General features: G+C 40.4%; 1 protein-coding gene across 5 annotated transcripts in view; it reads left to right on the forward strand.

Annotated features, from left to right (window-relative positions):
* ATRN (attractin) overlaps positions 1-17,187 on the forward strand; it is a 160,957-nt gene that overhangs the window by 46,006 nt on the left and 97,764 nt on the right. For all 5 annotated transcript variants that reach the window (XM_043602787.1, XM_043602788.1, XM_043602789.1 and 2 more), the window contains exons 4-6: positions 1,228-1,356; positions 6,326-6,531; positions 7,607-7,775. In XM_043602787.1, coding sequence (XP_043458722.1) covers positions 1,228-1,356; positions 6,326-6,531; positions 7,607-7,775 — 504 coding nt within the window. The remainder of the gene's footprint in view (positions 1-1,227; positions 1,357-6,325; positions 6,532-7,606; positions 7,776-17,187) is intronic.

The following is a 17,187-nucleotide window of genomic DNA, read 5'->3' on the forward strand; positions in this document are numbered from 1 at the left end:
CTGAATAGTGCTGCAGTGAGGGTGTATATTAGTCTTTGTGTACACGAGCAAGTGTTAGTTCTACAAAGAACTTAGAATTGCTAGGTCACAGTGAATGACCATTTAAGATTGTCATAGGCCCTTGAGGGAATAGTTTACATGGTATGTGCTTTGGGAAAGCAAGGAGGCTAGTGCAGCTGGGGTTGAGTGACTGAAGGGAAGAGAGTAGTAATGAGATGTTTGTTCATTGTGTGGGGTTGTGTGTGTGAAGCAGATTGCATAGGGCCTGGTAAGGATTAAGGTTTTCACTGAATGAGGTGTTGGTGGTGGTTGTGGTGGTGATAGTGAGTTGGTTATTGGGCAAAAGATGTGAGCATATGAAGAAATGCAAAAGGCAAGTAAACACAGGAAGAATGATTAACCTCAGGAATATAAAAGAAACTCAAAACCACAATATAAAAAAGTCACTTTTCACTTACCAGGTTAGCAAGGCTAATATAGGACTGGTACTTCTTCTTCTTGGCAGGTGAGGTAGGATGGACCTTTTTATTCTTTATTGATGAGACTTCAGATTGGTATATGGCTTCTGGAAAGCATATGGATCAAGAGCCTTAAAGCCATCATTTAGACCCTTTGATTTGATAGTTTTTAACACTCTCCAGACACCCAGCAAATACTATTGTGTGCTGGAATCCAAATGAGAGAGGAAATGCTTCTGGTGTATTACTTGTAAAATAGAATATAGGCTGTGATAATGGTATCAGGCAAAAAAAAGTACATCAGAATACTAACAGAGTTAAGATTGTGGGTGTTTAGCCAATTTATTTATTTATATTTTTACTTTTCATACTTTTCAGTAGTATATATTTGGCATTCATCAACTCATAAAGTTTGTTAGTTTCTGTAATTTTGAAGGTTTACTCAGTCTTTCAAAGAACCATTACAAACAGTTTTGTATACATAAAAAAAGAATAGGGTGATTGATTTCAAATCTCATTAGAAATATAACCCAGGATAAAGGCAAGCCTAGGAAAGATTCAGATCTGTCCCGCTGAGGATTCAGAACTGGATCCAGAACTAACAGGGTGGCACTATGCATTTATCACAGGGATTTGCCCCTTTTCCTGGAAGTGTTTTTTGTTTGTTTGTTTTTAATTATAAGGATGAATTCCAGTTTTGAATTTGTATGCCGCCATGTGACATGCCTGTTGAGTACGCTTCCCTTTATAAGAAATGTTTCCATTTCAGTGGCCTCATCGTTCCTGAGAGAGACGGCAACGAGACTGTCCCCGAGGTTGTTGCCACATCAGGTTATGCCCTGCTGCATTTTTTTAGTGATGCTGCTTATAATTTGACTGGATTTAATATCACTTACAAGTAAGATATTTAAGTCTAATCTTTGTGATTTTATGAAGAAACTTTACTCTTTGTTTTAACAATAATAATGACTAACATAGTTGAGGGCTGACAGTGTGCCAGGCATTGCACTAAGCAGTTTGCATGGATTTTCTCATTTAAAGTTCCTTCAAAAACTCATGAGGTATGGGCACTGTTTGTTCACTTGTTCTGTAATTGAGGAAACTGGTGGGAAATGGTAAAATACATTGTCAGAGTGGTGGGACCACAATTTCATCCCAGCTGTAACTGCCTTTGAGCTTCTCCTGGAAGAGAGGGGCATTTTTCTGCTAATGGATAAAAGCATTGGGTTTTTTTTGCTGAGTGCAATTTAACAACTATTATTCATTTTCACGTACTCGGGTTGGCCCATTGATGAGAACTTCGTTGAGGTTACAAAGGAAATGCAGACAACAGACTTAGGCAGCTTTGGGAATTTGTTGTGATAGGAAAGAGGCTAACTTTTGGCCTTTCTTTTTTTCCTCTTAAGAAATGTTTATTTTCATAAGTGGTTAAATTCATAAAGCACCCTAAGCAAAGGGTTTGTGCTGAAGAGCTTCTGTGGCCCACACAGCCTAAGATACTATTTGGGTTTTCGCCAACTCCTGGCAGAGGCAGTAAGCTCCATGTATAACCGTTATGCTGGATTCTACTTCTGCCCATATTCTCAGGCTCTCCATATTCTCGTAGGCCTATTTAGAGCCAGCTCTACCTTGTTTGACATGGTGATTTAGCTTTTCAGGTGCCCGGGGTTGGTGACTTGGCAGCCTGGGCAGCGTATCACAGTACTAGCAAGGTGATTTTTAGTGACCCAGGCAGGCATAAAGGCTAGGTTGAGGGGAAAGACTGATGAGTCTGGTTGGGTACAAGTGAGATGTGTAAGCAGGACATTGATATTCAGATCTAGGGCCCAGAGGAGCTGCCAGAGCTGGGGATGTCATCTGGGAGTCACTGGCACGCGGACAGTGACTCACTGGCTTATGGGCCCAAGTGCACAGTGAGGAGAGGGGCAGTAGAAGCAGCTAAGGGAAAGAGGAATGCCAATGCGCTGTTTGTCACAGAAGCTCAGAAAAGAAAGTTTCAAGGAGGGAACTGACAGCTAGGAGATTGGGTAAGCAGAGGGGGCCCTAGGTGACCCTAGCTGAGGAGGGTAAGGTCAGAGACCTGGTGGGAGCACAGTTCACAGTGGAAGGTTAGAAAGCCATGGCACTGAGTGGGACACTCAGCTCTAAAGGGGAGGGGAGAGGTTTAGGCCAGAGCTTTGCTTTGCTTTTCTTTTTTTAAAGTATTTATTTAAGTAATCTCTACATCCAGCGTGGGGATCAAACTCACAACCCCAGATCAAGAGTCAGGTGTTCTTCTGACTGAGCCAGCCAGGCATCCCCTTAGGCCAGGGCTTTTCAAACTGCACATGGCACTGAGATCTCCTGGAGGGCTTGTTAAGACGCAGATTCCTGAACCCTATCCAGAAACCGTAGTTCAACAGAGCTGGGGCCTGAGAATCCAAATTTCTGATAAGTTCCTGGGTGATGCTGCTGCTGCCTACCCATGGTCCACACTCTGAGTAGTATTGCTCTAGCCATTCAACTAGGCCTTGTTCTGGGTTCCCCGTAGGTCCTTAGGCACAGTCTTAGCTCTTGCAAGCCCCCTCATAATAGCAGCCTTGAGGGAGAAGAGAAACTCCAGGGAGGGAGCACCCCTGGAGGGGGCACAATTCAAGCACCGCTTGACATTGGAAACCCTTTGCCCTATCACTGGAGAGTTCTAGCTCTGTGACCAAGAAACGCATGTTATTCTTACCCTGATTGGCTAAGGGAGCCTTGATCTCTCCTGGAGACCAGAATTAGTATTTATTTGTTAAGTGAAGGAAGGTTGAGGTTATCCTAAATTTTAATAGCTTCTTGGTTCCAAGATCTCTGTTCTTTAAAAAGGAGTCCTAAACCATTTTAGGGGTTCCAGACCCTTTGAAAAACCAAATAAAACGATGATCTTTATTCCCAGAAGAATGCCTAGAAACACATACATAAAACATTGTTATTCTTTTTACAGGCATCCTCAAGTTGCACTGAATCCTAGCTTTGGTCTGACCGTAGCTGGGGGACCCTTGAGACTGGCTACCCACAGCTACTTAGATGTTCCCTGATTTTCTTTTAAAAGAAGAAAAAAATAGTTATATTTTATTTTCACACAAATTGACACTTCATTTTATTTCTGAGTCATATTTTAAGCACAGATAATTAGACCAATTTTTCTCATTACTCCAGTTTAGACATACAAACAGATGTTTTGATGTATTATTACCTGCCACTGTCACTTTTCAGAGATTAAAAAATGATGTTTGTGTTTTGAGATTTTTATGGAACATTTATTTATTTATTTATTTATTTATTTATTTAGAGCACAAACAGGTGAGGGGCAGAGAGAAGAGAGCTAGAATCTGAAGCAGGCTCCATGCCATCAGCGCAGAGCCCGATGTGGGGCTTGAACTCACAAACCTTGAGATCATGACCTGAGCTGAGATCAAGAGTCAGATGCTTAACTGACTGAGCCACCCAGGCACTCCTATTTATTTAATTTTAAAGTTTATTTACTTATTCTGAGAGAGAGAGAGAAAGTGAGTGCAAGCACAAGTGGGGGAGGGGCAGAGAGAGAGAGGGAGAGGGAATCCCAAGCAGGCTCCTTGGTGTCAGTGTGGAGCCTGATGCAGGGCTCCAACCCACGAACTGTGAGATCTTGACCTGAGTCAAAACCAAGAATCGGACGCTCAACAGACTGAGCCACCCAGGCGCCCTGAGATTTTATGTAACTTTAGAGAGTGCTCACAGTTAATTTTTGGCACATGAGATAAACCTCTGCCTAAGGGCACTGGAGTGGGGAAGTTGAGGTGTAAGAGAGGCTGTTATACTTTCCCTCCTTTAGTTCAAAACGCGTTAAGGGTTACTCCCTTCTCTTCATTTTTCAGCAACATTAGATTTTGGTTGAGTGCCATTCCCTTGTACATGGTTAATAAGTGTGGCAGTAGGAAATTCTAATTTGACATATTTTTGGTGTGAGGCACAGGGGTGCTCACACTGGCATGGCAGTGCTTTTACTACAGTTTTATTTTAGGCCTTTTAGAAAAACGAAATGTGATTGTTGTAGCCATTTTACGATAACAAGTCCAATCTGAAATTTAAACTTTATTTTTTATAAACTGTTGGCCTTGCAAAGACCTTTTTCTTTTAGAATTTTAAAAAAAAGATTTATTCATTCATTCATTCATTCATTCATTCATTTATTTAGAGAGCCAGAGGGAGTGTGTGTGAGCAGGGGAGGGCAGAGAGAGAGGGAGAGAGAGAGAATCTCAAGCAGGCTCCACACTGTGAGTGCAGAACCCGATGCAGGGGCCCAAACCCATGAACTGTGAGATCCTGACCTGAGCCAAAACCAAGAGTTAGACACTCAACCAACTGAGCCACCCAAGCACCCCAAAGGCCTTTTTTTTGAAAAAGATGAAACTGAAGCTTCACTTCTGTGTTTGTATTATTACAGAGAGATAGTAGGCACCTCTTGGTAGAGGCCTACAAGAATGTCATTTAGCTTTTCTTTTTTTTTTAATTTTTTTTTTCAACGTTTATTTATTTTTGGGACAGAGAGAGACAGAGCATGAATGGGGGAGGGGCAGAGAGAGAGAGGGAGACACAGAATGGGAAACAGGCTCCAGGCTCTGAGCCATCAGCCCAGAGCCTGACGCGGGGCTCGAACTCGCAGACTGCGAGATCATGAGCTGGCTGAAGTCGGACGCTTAACCGACTGCGCCACCCAGGCGCCCCATAGCTTTTCTAACCAAATACTTTGTGTACTTAATCAGCTTACTGGGGCTTCAAAAGTAGGCATACACATTTCTTTCATTATAATTATATAGATTATTAAAATACTGTATACAAATATAGAATTTTATAAATACGTCATAAACTGATATTTCAGTGTAGGTGTGAACATTAATTAGCTTTTTTTTTTTTTAAGTTTATTTATTTATTTTGAGAGGCAGAGTACAAGCAGGGGAGGGCGAGAGAGAAAGGGAGAGAGAGAGAATCCCAAGCAGGCCCCACACTGACAGCGCAGAGCCCAACGCAAGGCTCAAACTCACCAACTATGAGATCATGACCTGAGCCGAAACCAAGAGTCGGGCACTTAACGCACTGAGCCACCCAGGTGCCCCTAATTAGCTTGTTTTTAATAGCTGATTCCTAATTTTCTGACATGCTTTGCTGCAAAATTTCTTTTTAGTTTTCTGTATAGGCCTTAGAAGAAATCTGTACTCTTAAAAGTATCTTGATAGTTTGGTTTTTGTCCCCTCCTTTAAAATCTGAATTATGTCTTTTCAGAATGCTGACAATACAGTTATCTTAAAGTCATGTTATTATGAGACACATTATAGTTAAGCTGTTGAGTGAAACTGGTCCTTCCTTTTTCTTCTCTCTGACATGAGTAGATAAACTTACTGAGGAATTTTAAATACACCAATCTGGTCAATAATCTTATATTCTCTGAACTCTCAGAGGTATATGTGTCATGAAGATGGTATAATGTATCGTTAGCCGTTTGTTTCATCCTTTTCCTCCAAACTTGCAACCTCATTTCCTAATGCTCGTCACTGATGGGGCCACCAAGAGCAGCATAGTCTTCCCACCCTTGAGAAGTTAAATGTGGACATTTTGTAAGAATTTCTTCTCCCTAAGTAAGTTTTTTAACTTGTCTCTTCTTATGAGAATCCAAAAGGGTTGATATGCCCTAGTTATGCAGTGTTGAGTGACCCCACTTTGGCTGAAAGGTAAGTACTGCCATTATGCTCGTGAATGAACTGGAGAGCCAGTGACAGATAGTCTTAAACCTTGTGTAGGCAGAAGTTTTGCTGAATTAATTGAAGCGTTGCTTTGTGTTGATTTAATTTTCCCCAACTGTTTTTTAGTTTTGACATGTGTCCGAACAATTGCTCAGGCCGAGGAGAATGTAAGATCAGTAATAGCAGCAACACTGTCCAATGTGAATGTTCTGAAAACTGGAAAGGTGAAGCATGCGACATTCCTCATTGTATACAGGACTGTGGTTTCCCTGGTCGAGGCATTTGCAATTCAAGTGATGTCAGAGGATGCTCCTGCTTCCCAGACTGGCAGGGTAGGAGCTTCTTTTATCTTTGCTCTTCTTCCAGTTTACCGCATCTTCCTAGTTCCTTATGTTCTACATTGACTTTATTCCTTGGGTATATACCATATATATAATATATGTTAATATATATATATAATATATGTTAATATGTAGCATTTAAGTTTTTGCATCTCTTTATTCAGATTCTTACAAATCTTTGAATTTCACAGATGTGTGGTTGTGGTCTCTTGAGAATTGTGGAGGGGTTTGACATTCTTTGCAATTCATTCATGAAAGTTTGAGGGCTTGGTCTCAACCTTAAGAAGACATAGCAGAGAACCAAGCTGGGAGGTGGGACAAAAACTAATAGTAATGGTATCTCTCAGATACTTTCAATAAATTCCAAAAAAAATTGGGGTCTATTATATAATAGAATCCTAAAACAGTCAGTGAGTGGAATTATCTGCAGATAGAGATTATTAAAGAAATTGTAGCAAATTCTTTCAGGGAATCTATGATAACAGCTGTTACTGATTTGGTAATTTTCTTTATACATTACCCTTTCTACCAAGCACTTTTATTTTGAAAGGAAATGTGCTTGTTTAATGCTTTGTGCGGTTTGGCCGACATCAAAGGGTTAAGTAATTGAAGTATTTGAGTACCTCCCACTGTGCACAGCTTGCAGCAGGAGCCACACCCCCAACAGTGGAGTTTCTTGATTTTCCAGGAAATGGATAGTTTCTGTTATTACTCCTGGGACTAGTCTTTAAATTTTAGTCTGAAAGTTTTTCATTTGAATTAATAATTCCTTTGTCCGGTCTTTCCTCTGAGAGCTGCTTAAGCAAGTATTTCATTACTAAAAAATCCTAACCTGGATATGGTCAGGTCATAATTAGAAAAGTGTGTGATTTTCAATTTTATTGGAGATGACCCTTGGTCACTAGCTTTGAATGAATTGAAAGCACGAATTAAAGGACTTTGATATTTAGATGCTAAAGGAAAACTAAGTATACTTTAGATATTTGTTACATTTATATGATTAAAACTTGAAATGCAGTAATTTTAAAGCTGCATTTTGTGAATCTAATTTATTCTGTTTTATTAGGTCCTGGATGTTCAATTCCTGTACCAGCTAACCAGTCATTTTGGACTCGAGAGGAATATTCTAACCTAAAGCTCCCCAGAGCCTCTCACAAAGCTGTGGTCAATGGAAATATAATGTGGGTTGTTGGAGGATATATGTTCAACCACTCAGATTACAACATGGTTCTAGCGTAAGTTGTTTTAAACATTTTTGCAAGAAGCTGACTAGTTTTCCATTTCAAAAATTTATAAAGTAGAGATAAAAAGAAAAGAAATCATCAGTAATTCCATCACCCAGAAAATCACTGTTAATATTTTGGTAGTGGTGTTCCAGAATTTGTTTGACATATCCTTAGTTTTTGAAGGTGGGAGGCACAAAGAATGTGTTTTTATCATAAGTAGTAATTCATCTTTTCTAGATACCATCTCTCATATTTTGTTTTAGGTACACATGGGGGGGGCTCTACAAAAATTGGGGGTTATTTTACCTCTTATTTTAATTAGCTTATCTGTAGGTCACATGGTTTGCATTTATAGTTTTCTAGAGGAAATTATGCTATTGTCTAAAACTTAACCCAGTGTTCAAGGTCTCCTGCTGGTCCCATGCTGTTCATCTTGAAAGGAGAATATATATTATCACAGTGGAGTTAGGAAGTTAGTTATGAAGATTGACTTTGGGGAGAAATTTATGAACATGTACTCATGCTGATTTTATGCCCCGGAGATTTTTTCTAGGCATTTTTTATTAATGAAGATTGTCAAAACCCAGCATCTGTTCTTTAAGGGATTCTGGAACTATGGCAGTAGTGGCATAGTTTCTGAATCCCCCAAGTAGTCATTAAAGCACACATGCAACTAGGATAGCAAAATGGAAAAAAAAACAACAACAACACATGAGTAACAAAACAAAGCTTGGTCAGAAGTTATCTACACAGATGGGTGGGGCTAACCCATTGACAGCTCCAGAACCTGTGTGGTATTGCCATCTGTGTAGGAATAAGCAAAGGGGAGCAAGGGACTGACTGACAGGCTTCAGTATACCTAGAAGAAGCTGCTTTGAGAACAGCAGCTGGAGCTGGAAAGATTTGCATATTCTAGTACTGGGTAAGCACAAGGGATCTATAGTAGGATCTGAAGGGGCTAGCTCAGATCCTTATTAGGATCCTTATTAGGATCCTTATGTGCCTTATTAGCTCTCTAAATGAACTAGGCAGATTTTCTTTGCAGGAGAAAGTTCCACACTGAGGAGAAACCACTGGGAATAGAATTCAAATTGAACAGGACAGTGACAATAGAAAAAAAGGAAAAGGGTGTCCAGATAACAGTCAGGGAGGTGAACAGAGCAGGATAGTTCAACAAGTAAGCTGCCATGTGTTTGAACACACACTGTTAGCAACAGAAGAGTGAGCTGGAGAGCTGAGAAATTAGGAAGTCAATCCTAACCCAGGCCCCTCCTGTACAAGTTTGGGAAAAAACTAGTTTTGCTTAAAATTGAGCAACAGAAAAAAAATGTATGAAGTTATTAATGACCTAGAAAAATAAAAGTTAAAGTAACATAGAATAAAGAGACCAAGGAGTAAGATAACCCCCGCTTTGTACGTGAAAGCGTACTAGAAAAATATACTCTCCAAACTGATGAAAATGGTAAGTTAGAATTCCCAGACAAGCTAAAATGCAGGAAGACAATGATGCGAGATATGAAAGAACAGTAGAATCAGAAGTAGAAAAATCCAGAAATGAGTTGATAGAAGTTAGGAAAGAATTTTAAAGTATCTCAGAATTAAAGACGAGCCTAGGAGGAACACAGTAAGTAAGCACAATAGAAACTCCTTTAGTAATAGAATATGAAAAAAGAAATTATTAAAAATCACAAAGGAATGAAGGTAAGTACAGTTCAAAACCCTGGACATTATATATAAAACAAACATGAGAAAACTGTGAAAAGGAGGGAGAAGGCAGTCTGGCTAGGGACCTCGGGACCCAAGGAATGATGTAACAGTAGATTCCATGGGTTTTCTTTTTGTCTCATATATCCCAGATTTGATGTTGGAAAAAGCAGCAATCTGAAAATGCCAATAGACACAAGCCGAAAAAGCCTACCTATTCTCTCTAGCCTAACGACTAGGAAAAGGGCAGCTTAGCAAGACAGCAAGACAGAAAACTGTAAGACACAAATAACCACTCTGCTGCAGTCAAACACCACAGAAAGAACTGTGGCCCCACCCTCATCCCTGTCAGCAAAGTCTGAGTGTAGAGTCTAGATTTCTGTTCCTGCCAGGGTGTGGTGAGGTGCTGCAACCCTCCACCCCCACCCCACTGCCAGTATTAGAGAAGGCCTAGTGAGGAGCTGGGCCTTTCTTCTCTTCCAGGCAAGAATGAGGCCTGCCTCACCCATGTGATGTCAGTGGAGACCACGTGGGGAGCCTGGCAGTAATGAGTTGGCCTTCCCTCTTCCCCACTCGGGTGACAGAGGAGGCCTGCTATAACAGTAGATTTAAATAAGATCCGGAGGCTCATGTCATGACACCCAAAATGTTCAGATTCAATCGAAAATCATTTCTCATGCAGAGACCCAGGAAAATCTCAACTCGAATGAAAAAAAAGCAGTTGAGTTGCTGACAGCAGGATGACATAGATAATAGAATTATCTGACAGGATTTTAAAGCAGCCATTATAAAAATGCTTCAGTGTACAATTATAGACATACTTGAGACAAATGAATAATAGGGTCTCACCAAAGAAATCGAAGATATAAGGAAGAATAAGATGGAAATTTTAGAACTGAAAAATACAGTAACCAAAACAAAAATCTCAGCGGACAGTATCAACAGCAGAATGGAGAGGACAGAGGAAAGAGTCCGTGAATCTGAAGGTAGAACAACAGAAGTCCCTCAATCTCATCCAGAGAGAAAATAGAGTATTTTAAAAATGAGCAGAGCCTCAGAGACCTGGGGACTATAACAATAAATCTTAGCATTTCTGTCACCAGGGAGTCCTAGAAGGAGAAGAGCAAGAGAGAATGTCTGAAAAAGTATTTGAAGAAACTATGGCTGATAGTTGCCTAAATTTGGCAGAAGACATGCATGTACATGCAAGAAGTTGGGCGAACTCCAGCAATCCTGGACTCCCACAGGGGTTCACAGTCCATTGATTTTGCCCCAGTCTTTCTCATTCTCCCGCTCAGGCATCATATTTCTCTTCATTTTTCAAATCTCTACCACATTGTCTCCTGTTTTCATTCTCAGCCAATTACCTTGCTTCCTGTTTCTGTTTTGAAAGGTAAAAGTTATCGGAAGAGAACTTCCACGAACTCCCACCACCACATGTAGCCATTACCCACATCTGTGCTCATTTATTCTGTCCTCTGTTTCTGTACATCAGCCTGCCCGGTGGGTCACTGTCACTAGCCATTTGTGGTTATTGAGCGCTTGAAATGTGACTAATGTGACCAAGGAGTTGAATTTTAAATATTCAGTTCTGAGTCCTCATCTTACTTGGTCTTTCACCAACATTTGATAAAACTAGTCCATCCCTCCTCTTGTAAACCTTTTCTTCCCTTGGCTTCCAGGGCTCCACAATCTCCTGATATTTGTTCCCACTATTTATTCCTTTGCAGTCTCTTTAGCCGGTTCTTCTTCAGCGGACTGACTTCTGAATGATGCTGTGTCCCAGCGCTCAGCTCTTGGCCCTCTTCCATGAGAGTATATATTCACTCTCCTGGTGATCTCATCTAATATCTTGGCCTTTATGTTGGTGACCCCCAATTTTATGTCTGCATCCTAGCCTTTTCATCTGAACCCTTATCTCCACCTCTTTATTTGACATCTCAATCTTTTGGCTATCTCAGAGGCATCTTAAACTGTATGTGTCCAAAACTGATCTTTCCTCCTGGCCAGCTCTTGCCCCAGATGACCCTATTTCAGTTAATGACCACCTCATACTTCTATTTGCTTAACCCCAAAATTTTGGAAGCCTTCCTTGACTTCTTGTTTTTTCACATCCCATGTCAGTATGTATATTAGTTATCTATTGCTGCACGACAAACGACTACAAATTGAGCAGCTTAAAACAGCACCCATTTATTACCTCATAGTTTCTGCTGGTCAAGAGTCTGGGCGTGGCTTAACTGGGTACTCCGCAATCATAGTGTCACCTGGCCTTTGTTCTCATTTAGAGGTTCTGCTGGGGGGAAAGTCCACTTCCAAGCTCACTAGGGCTGTTGGCAGAATCCACTTCCTTGTGGTTATAAGCCCCAGCTTCTTGCCGACTGTCAAGTAGAGTCTGCTGTCAACTCCTAGAGGCCGCCCGCAGTTTCTTATCACTTTGACTTCCCTAGTGTGGCTGCTTGCTTCTTTAGGTCACAAGGAGACTCTCTAGACTGAGTCTGCTGGTAGGACGGATGTCATGGAAATGACATGTCACCATCTTTGCCACGTTCTGTTGGTTAGAAGCAAGTCATAGATCCTGTCCACACTGGAGGGGAAGGTAAGGTATTATACATGGGCATGAATACCAAGAAGACAAGATCATGAAGACCACCGCCCCAGTGTCTGTCTGCTACCATATGTCAGCAGACATTGTTAGCTCTACTTTTATTTATTTTTATTTTTTTAACATTTATTTATTTTTGAGAGACAGAGGCAGAGCATGAGCAGGGGAGGGGGAGAGAGATACAGATTCTGAAGCAGGCTCCAGGCTCTGAGCTGTTTGTTAGCACAGAGCCCGACGCGGGGGGCCAACTCATGAACTGCGAGACCATGACCCAAGCTGAAGTTGGACGCTCAACCGAATGAGCCACCCCGGCGCCCCTTGTTAGCTCTACTTTTAAAATCTATCCCCACTCTGTTTTTCACTGTTTCTAGTGCCACTGCCCTGAGAAGTAAGGTAAAATTAAAGGTCTGAAAGTGATTGTCTCTTCTGCTATGATACTAGATACTATGAGAGTCAAGTATTCTACCATTGATGTGATTTTTACCCCTGTATTTGGCATTATCGTCTCTCAAAGCAAAAAATCTGGGAATGACTTTGATACTTCCTCTCCTTCACCTCCTCATATCCTAATCTCCTATGGAGCCCACTAAATACATGTTGTATTCACTCCTTCCTCTCTGTGCCCAGCCTGCCACTATCTCTCACCTAAGCTTTAGCAGTAGATTCCTAGCACGTGTTTCCATGCATTCCTCTTAATTCACTTTTTAAATACCAACTGTTATGATTTTTTTAATATAGTGTAGATCATATAATTTACTACCTTCTTAAAACCTATCAGTGGCTTTTCCCATTGGACATAATGGGCCTACCTGATCTGACCACTGCTTACCTTCCCAGACTCAACTTGTTCCTTTCCCACCTCCCCAGCCTTCTTTGCTTGTCTAAAACTCTCTGTGTGCTCACCCCTCCCTCAATCCAGATTCTTCTTGCTGTTGTACCCCAGGGCTGTTTTCTTCTCACCCTTTAGATCTCAGTTAACTGTCCCACAAGAGATCTTCTCTGATGATCATCCAGTTCAGACAGGCTCTCCCTGTTCTTTTTCAGAATTGTCATTTCTTTTAGAGCAGCGTTCATCATTTTTAATGCTACGTGTACCCCTTGTGCTTCTCAGGTTTTGCCTTTTCTATTATACATTCTCCATGGTTAGAGACCTTGTTTGCTCACTCAGCTCAGGGCTTCGCTCATAGAATGAGCTTAAATAAGTATTTACCAGGTGAGTGGGAGAGTAAATGAATTCTTTGCTTCCTTCACAAATATCTGTTCCTAGAAATATTAATGTCACCTCTTGCTTTTATTTGACTGGTGTACCTTATATGCCACATTTGTTTTTTAGATTGTAACATTTTTTCTTCTTGTACTTGATCCGAACATGATTTTTATAGCTTTATGTATTTCATGTAAATATTAATATAGTTTCAAATACAATTTTACTAACTCATGAAAGGTAAATATAGTGACTCCTTTTAGAAGAAGTGTTTCTGGAACTTACATTATAAACTTAATCATCATTTATACTCTTACATAACCATATTTCAGCAATTGAACTTACTGTCTATTTTTCCCACAACCCTGTTAACCCAAAACTTCTAACTTGTGTTAAAAAGCAATGCCCATTTTATGTCATTATGTTGCCCATTTTGGTCTTTGTCTCCAGGGTTAAGATTTCCAATTGAAATTTTATCACTGAATTTTCTTCCCTTAAGCAAAAAAGAGTTTTAAAACATTATTTGCGTGGGGCTCCTGGGTGGTTCAATTGATTAAGCGTTGGACATCGGCTCAGGTCATGATATTGTGGTTTGTGAGTTTGAGCCCCACATCAGGCTCTGCTGACAGCTCAGAGCCTGGAGCCTGCTTCCAAATTTGTGCCTCCTTCTCTCTCTGCCCCTCCCTGCTCACACTCTGTCTCTCTCTCAAAAATGAATAAACATTAAAAATTAAAAAAAAATTTTTTTTAAGTAGGATATTGAGTAGCAGATAACCAAATACCTAATCCAGTAAACTCCTTTTTTTTTTTTTTTTAAGTGTATTTATTTTGAGAGAGACAGAGACAGCACATGCAAGGGAGGGGTAAAAGAGAGGGAGAATTCCAAGCAGGCTCTGCACCATCAGCACAGAGCCCATTGTGGGGCTCTAACTTGTGCAACTGTGAAATCATGACCTGAGCCAGATGTTTAATGGACTGAGCCACCCAGGTGCCCCCCGGAAACTTTAAAACAGATTCACAGAAACAGTAAGACTGACCCCCTGTTCTACCCCATAGAAACCATGTGGGTGAGATTCTGAGCGTTCTCACAAATAGTCCCAAATCTGAAAGAAGCAAACTGAATGAGTATCATTGTTGTTTCACCCTCTTAATTCAAGAGTCAGAGAAATTAGAAATTGTTGCTGAGGAGGATTGGGTGAAAAGAGGGAAAATCAATTGAATGGCTGACTCTGTCCAGAAGTCAAGGCTTCTTTTAATTTGGGATATGCATTGACCACTGGGGTAGGACACTTAAAATCTCAGAGGAGAGCAGAGTCTGGGTAATTTATTCTAATAGACTGCATACTCCTCCATCTGAGCCCCAGCATGTCCTCAGGCTTCAGAAAAGTGGATAGAAGATGAAATACCAGCTCTCACAATAAAGCTAGGATGGAAGGATAACTTGTCTTAGATATTCCAGAAAAAGAATTAAGAAGTCACCCACACTTTATAAATGTCTGGAGGGCAATGTCTAATCACCAGCAAGATGAAAGAAATGATGTTGTAGCTAACACATCATATTCTATGATGGAAAAATAAAGAGGAAGAAAACAGCTTGTAAATGCTGTCAACTATCATAGAGGAAAAATAAGGAGATTCCTTCCAGCTGCTGCATGCTGCACGTCAACTTAATGAGGATTTGAATTCAGAAAAACAAACTGAGAGACAGGAAAATAACAACAACGAGATGAAATGGGAGATTACACATTTAAGGAAATGTAAATAAATTATATACAGCAAAAACTAGAAAGAAAATTGAATTACTGACAGCTTTATAGACATTCCAGCGAATACAGGTTGAAATAATTAGAAAAGCAAAGACACATGGAAGACGGGAGATCCAGTATAAAGATAATTGCTGTCGCTGAAGAAAAGAACCTAACAAATAGGACAAACGGATTGAAATAGAACAAGAGGTTTCAGGAAAATTGTATAGCTGTTCAACAAGACCTGATTTGATCAAGTTACTGAATTTTTAGGATAAAGGACAAATTATTGGATGGAAAGCCTCTCAGGTAGTTCTGTGCCTCCTCTGGCTGGGCTCATGTTCAGCCTCCACAGAGCCTTTGCCATGGTCTTCGGATGGTCAGACACTGTGATTGGAATACCAGGACCCTGTGGGTGGTGGAGCCTGTGGCCTGTGCTGTGATTGTCATTGTGATAGCAGCCATCAAGGAGAGGTTTGTGAGAGAGATGGCTGCAGTTCTGAAAGACACCTGCTTCTGAATTCCTGAAGTTTGTCTTTGCTTATCTGTGTGTCCAGGTCTTAGAACTAGTTGTTCAATATTCTGTTATCTTGAACTGAGCTCCCAGAAGAATTTATTTAGTGCTTGGAATTTCTTCTGTTTTATTGCATCAGTATTGTTCTTGCCTTGCGTTTGCTTTTCTGGGCTGTGAAAAGAGTCACAGCCTGTTACATAAGAACTTTGGCTTGTTCATCTGTGCCAGGTTATTGGGACCTGCCAGTACCTTAGTGTCTCTGACAGGCTCTTGAGCTGACTCATTGACTATGAGGAACAAAATGCATAAGATACAGATTGAGCACCCTCTGTGTCATTTGAAAGAGAAGTAGATTAAATCATCTAGGGGTTTGGGCTCTCTCTGTTTCTTTCCTCTTTCAAGCTTACAGACAGAACATTAAGTATATTAGTATGTTTAGAAGCCATGCCAGTCCTGAGGAAAGACCTCTCACAACCAGAACTCCATAAAAGTGTTATAGTGGTATGCAGTCCATTTTGTAAAGACATTACCCTGGATGGATTTTAGTTATTTCTACCTAAGTAAAATATAATAGTGTGACTTTAAAAAAGAATAGAGAGAGAAAGGAGGAGAGAGAGGGAGAAGGAGAGAGAATGAGAATGAGGCTTCCAAACAGGGGAGCAAGCCACATGAAAGGGGGAAAAATCAGACTAGCCTTGGGCTTCTCCATAGCAACATTCACTGCAGTATTTTTCAAGGGAGCAGCATCCGCAAAGTTCTAAAGGCAAGAAAGGATGGCCCAAGATATTATACCCAGCCAAGATGTCATTCAGCTGTAAAGCTAGCAAGCAGGTATTCTTTTTTTTTTTTTCTTTTATGTTTTATTTATTTTTGAGAGAGAGACAGAGTGTGAGCAGGGGAGGGGCAGAGAGAATAGGAGACACAGAATCGGAAGCAGGCTTCAGGCTCTGAGCTGTCAGCACAGAGCCCAATATGGGGCTCAAACCCATGAACAGTGTGATCATGACCTGAAGCAAAGTTGGACACCCAACCTTGACTGAGCCGCCCAGCTGTCCCCCAAGCAGGTATTCTTAAACATGAGGGAATTTAGGGAAAGGAGGACATATGAGCTCCACTAGAAAAAAAAAAAAAAACCACTCAGCAGCAAAATTAGGAATTAAAGACTCAAGGAGAAGTTGTGGTAAGAGGACGGTGAGGAGATTGCTTCAGCTAAAATACAGATCCAGTGCTAAAGAACTATGGTATCACAGTTACAGAATGGAGTGTGACTGTTACAAACTGGGACAGTGTAAAAATTACATAACAAAAATTGGGAGAAAAAATGGGAGGAAATGTGAGTGCTAAGGTTTTCAACTTTCAAAGCAGGAAGTTAATGGGTTCTGTCCAAAATTAACCTAATTTTGTATGTAACTTAAAAACTAAAGTGAATCCAACCTCTAAGTAATTTTTCATGTATTTTTAAATATGTGGAATATTTAAAAAACACATAAAGTAATAACTGGTATTAATATATTATTCAGTAAATGTCCCCATTTTGTTTTAGATCATGTATAAAATAAGACAAAAGGAAAGGTTTAGAAAAGAATAATGAATACTAATGCATACACCACCTAGGTTAGGAAATAAGGCATTCCTAATATAATTAAAGA

Source organism: Prionailurus bengalensis, chromosome A3 (genome assembly GCF_016509475.1).
Source record: "Prionailurus bengalensis isolate Pbe53 chromosome A3, Fcat_Pben_1.1_paternal_pri, whole genome shotgun sequence".
Taxonomy (NCBI): Eukaryota; Metazoa; Chordata; class Mammalia; order Carnivora; family Felidae; genus Prionailurus; species Prionailurus bengalensis.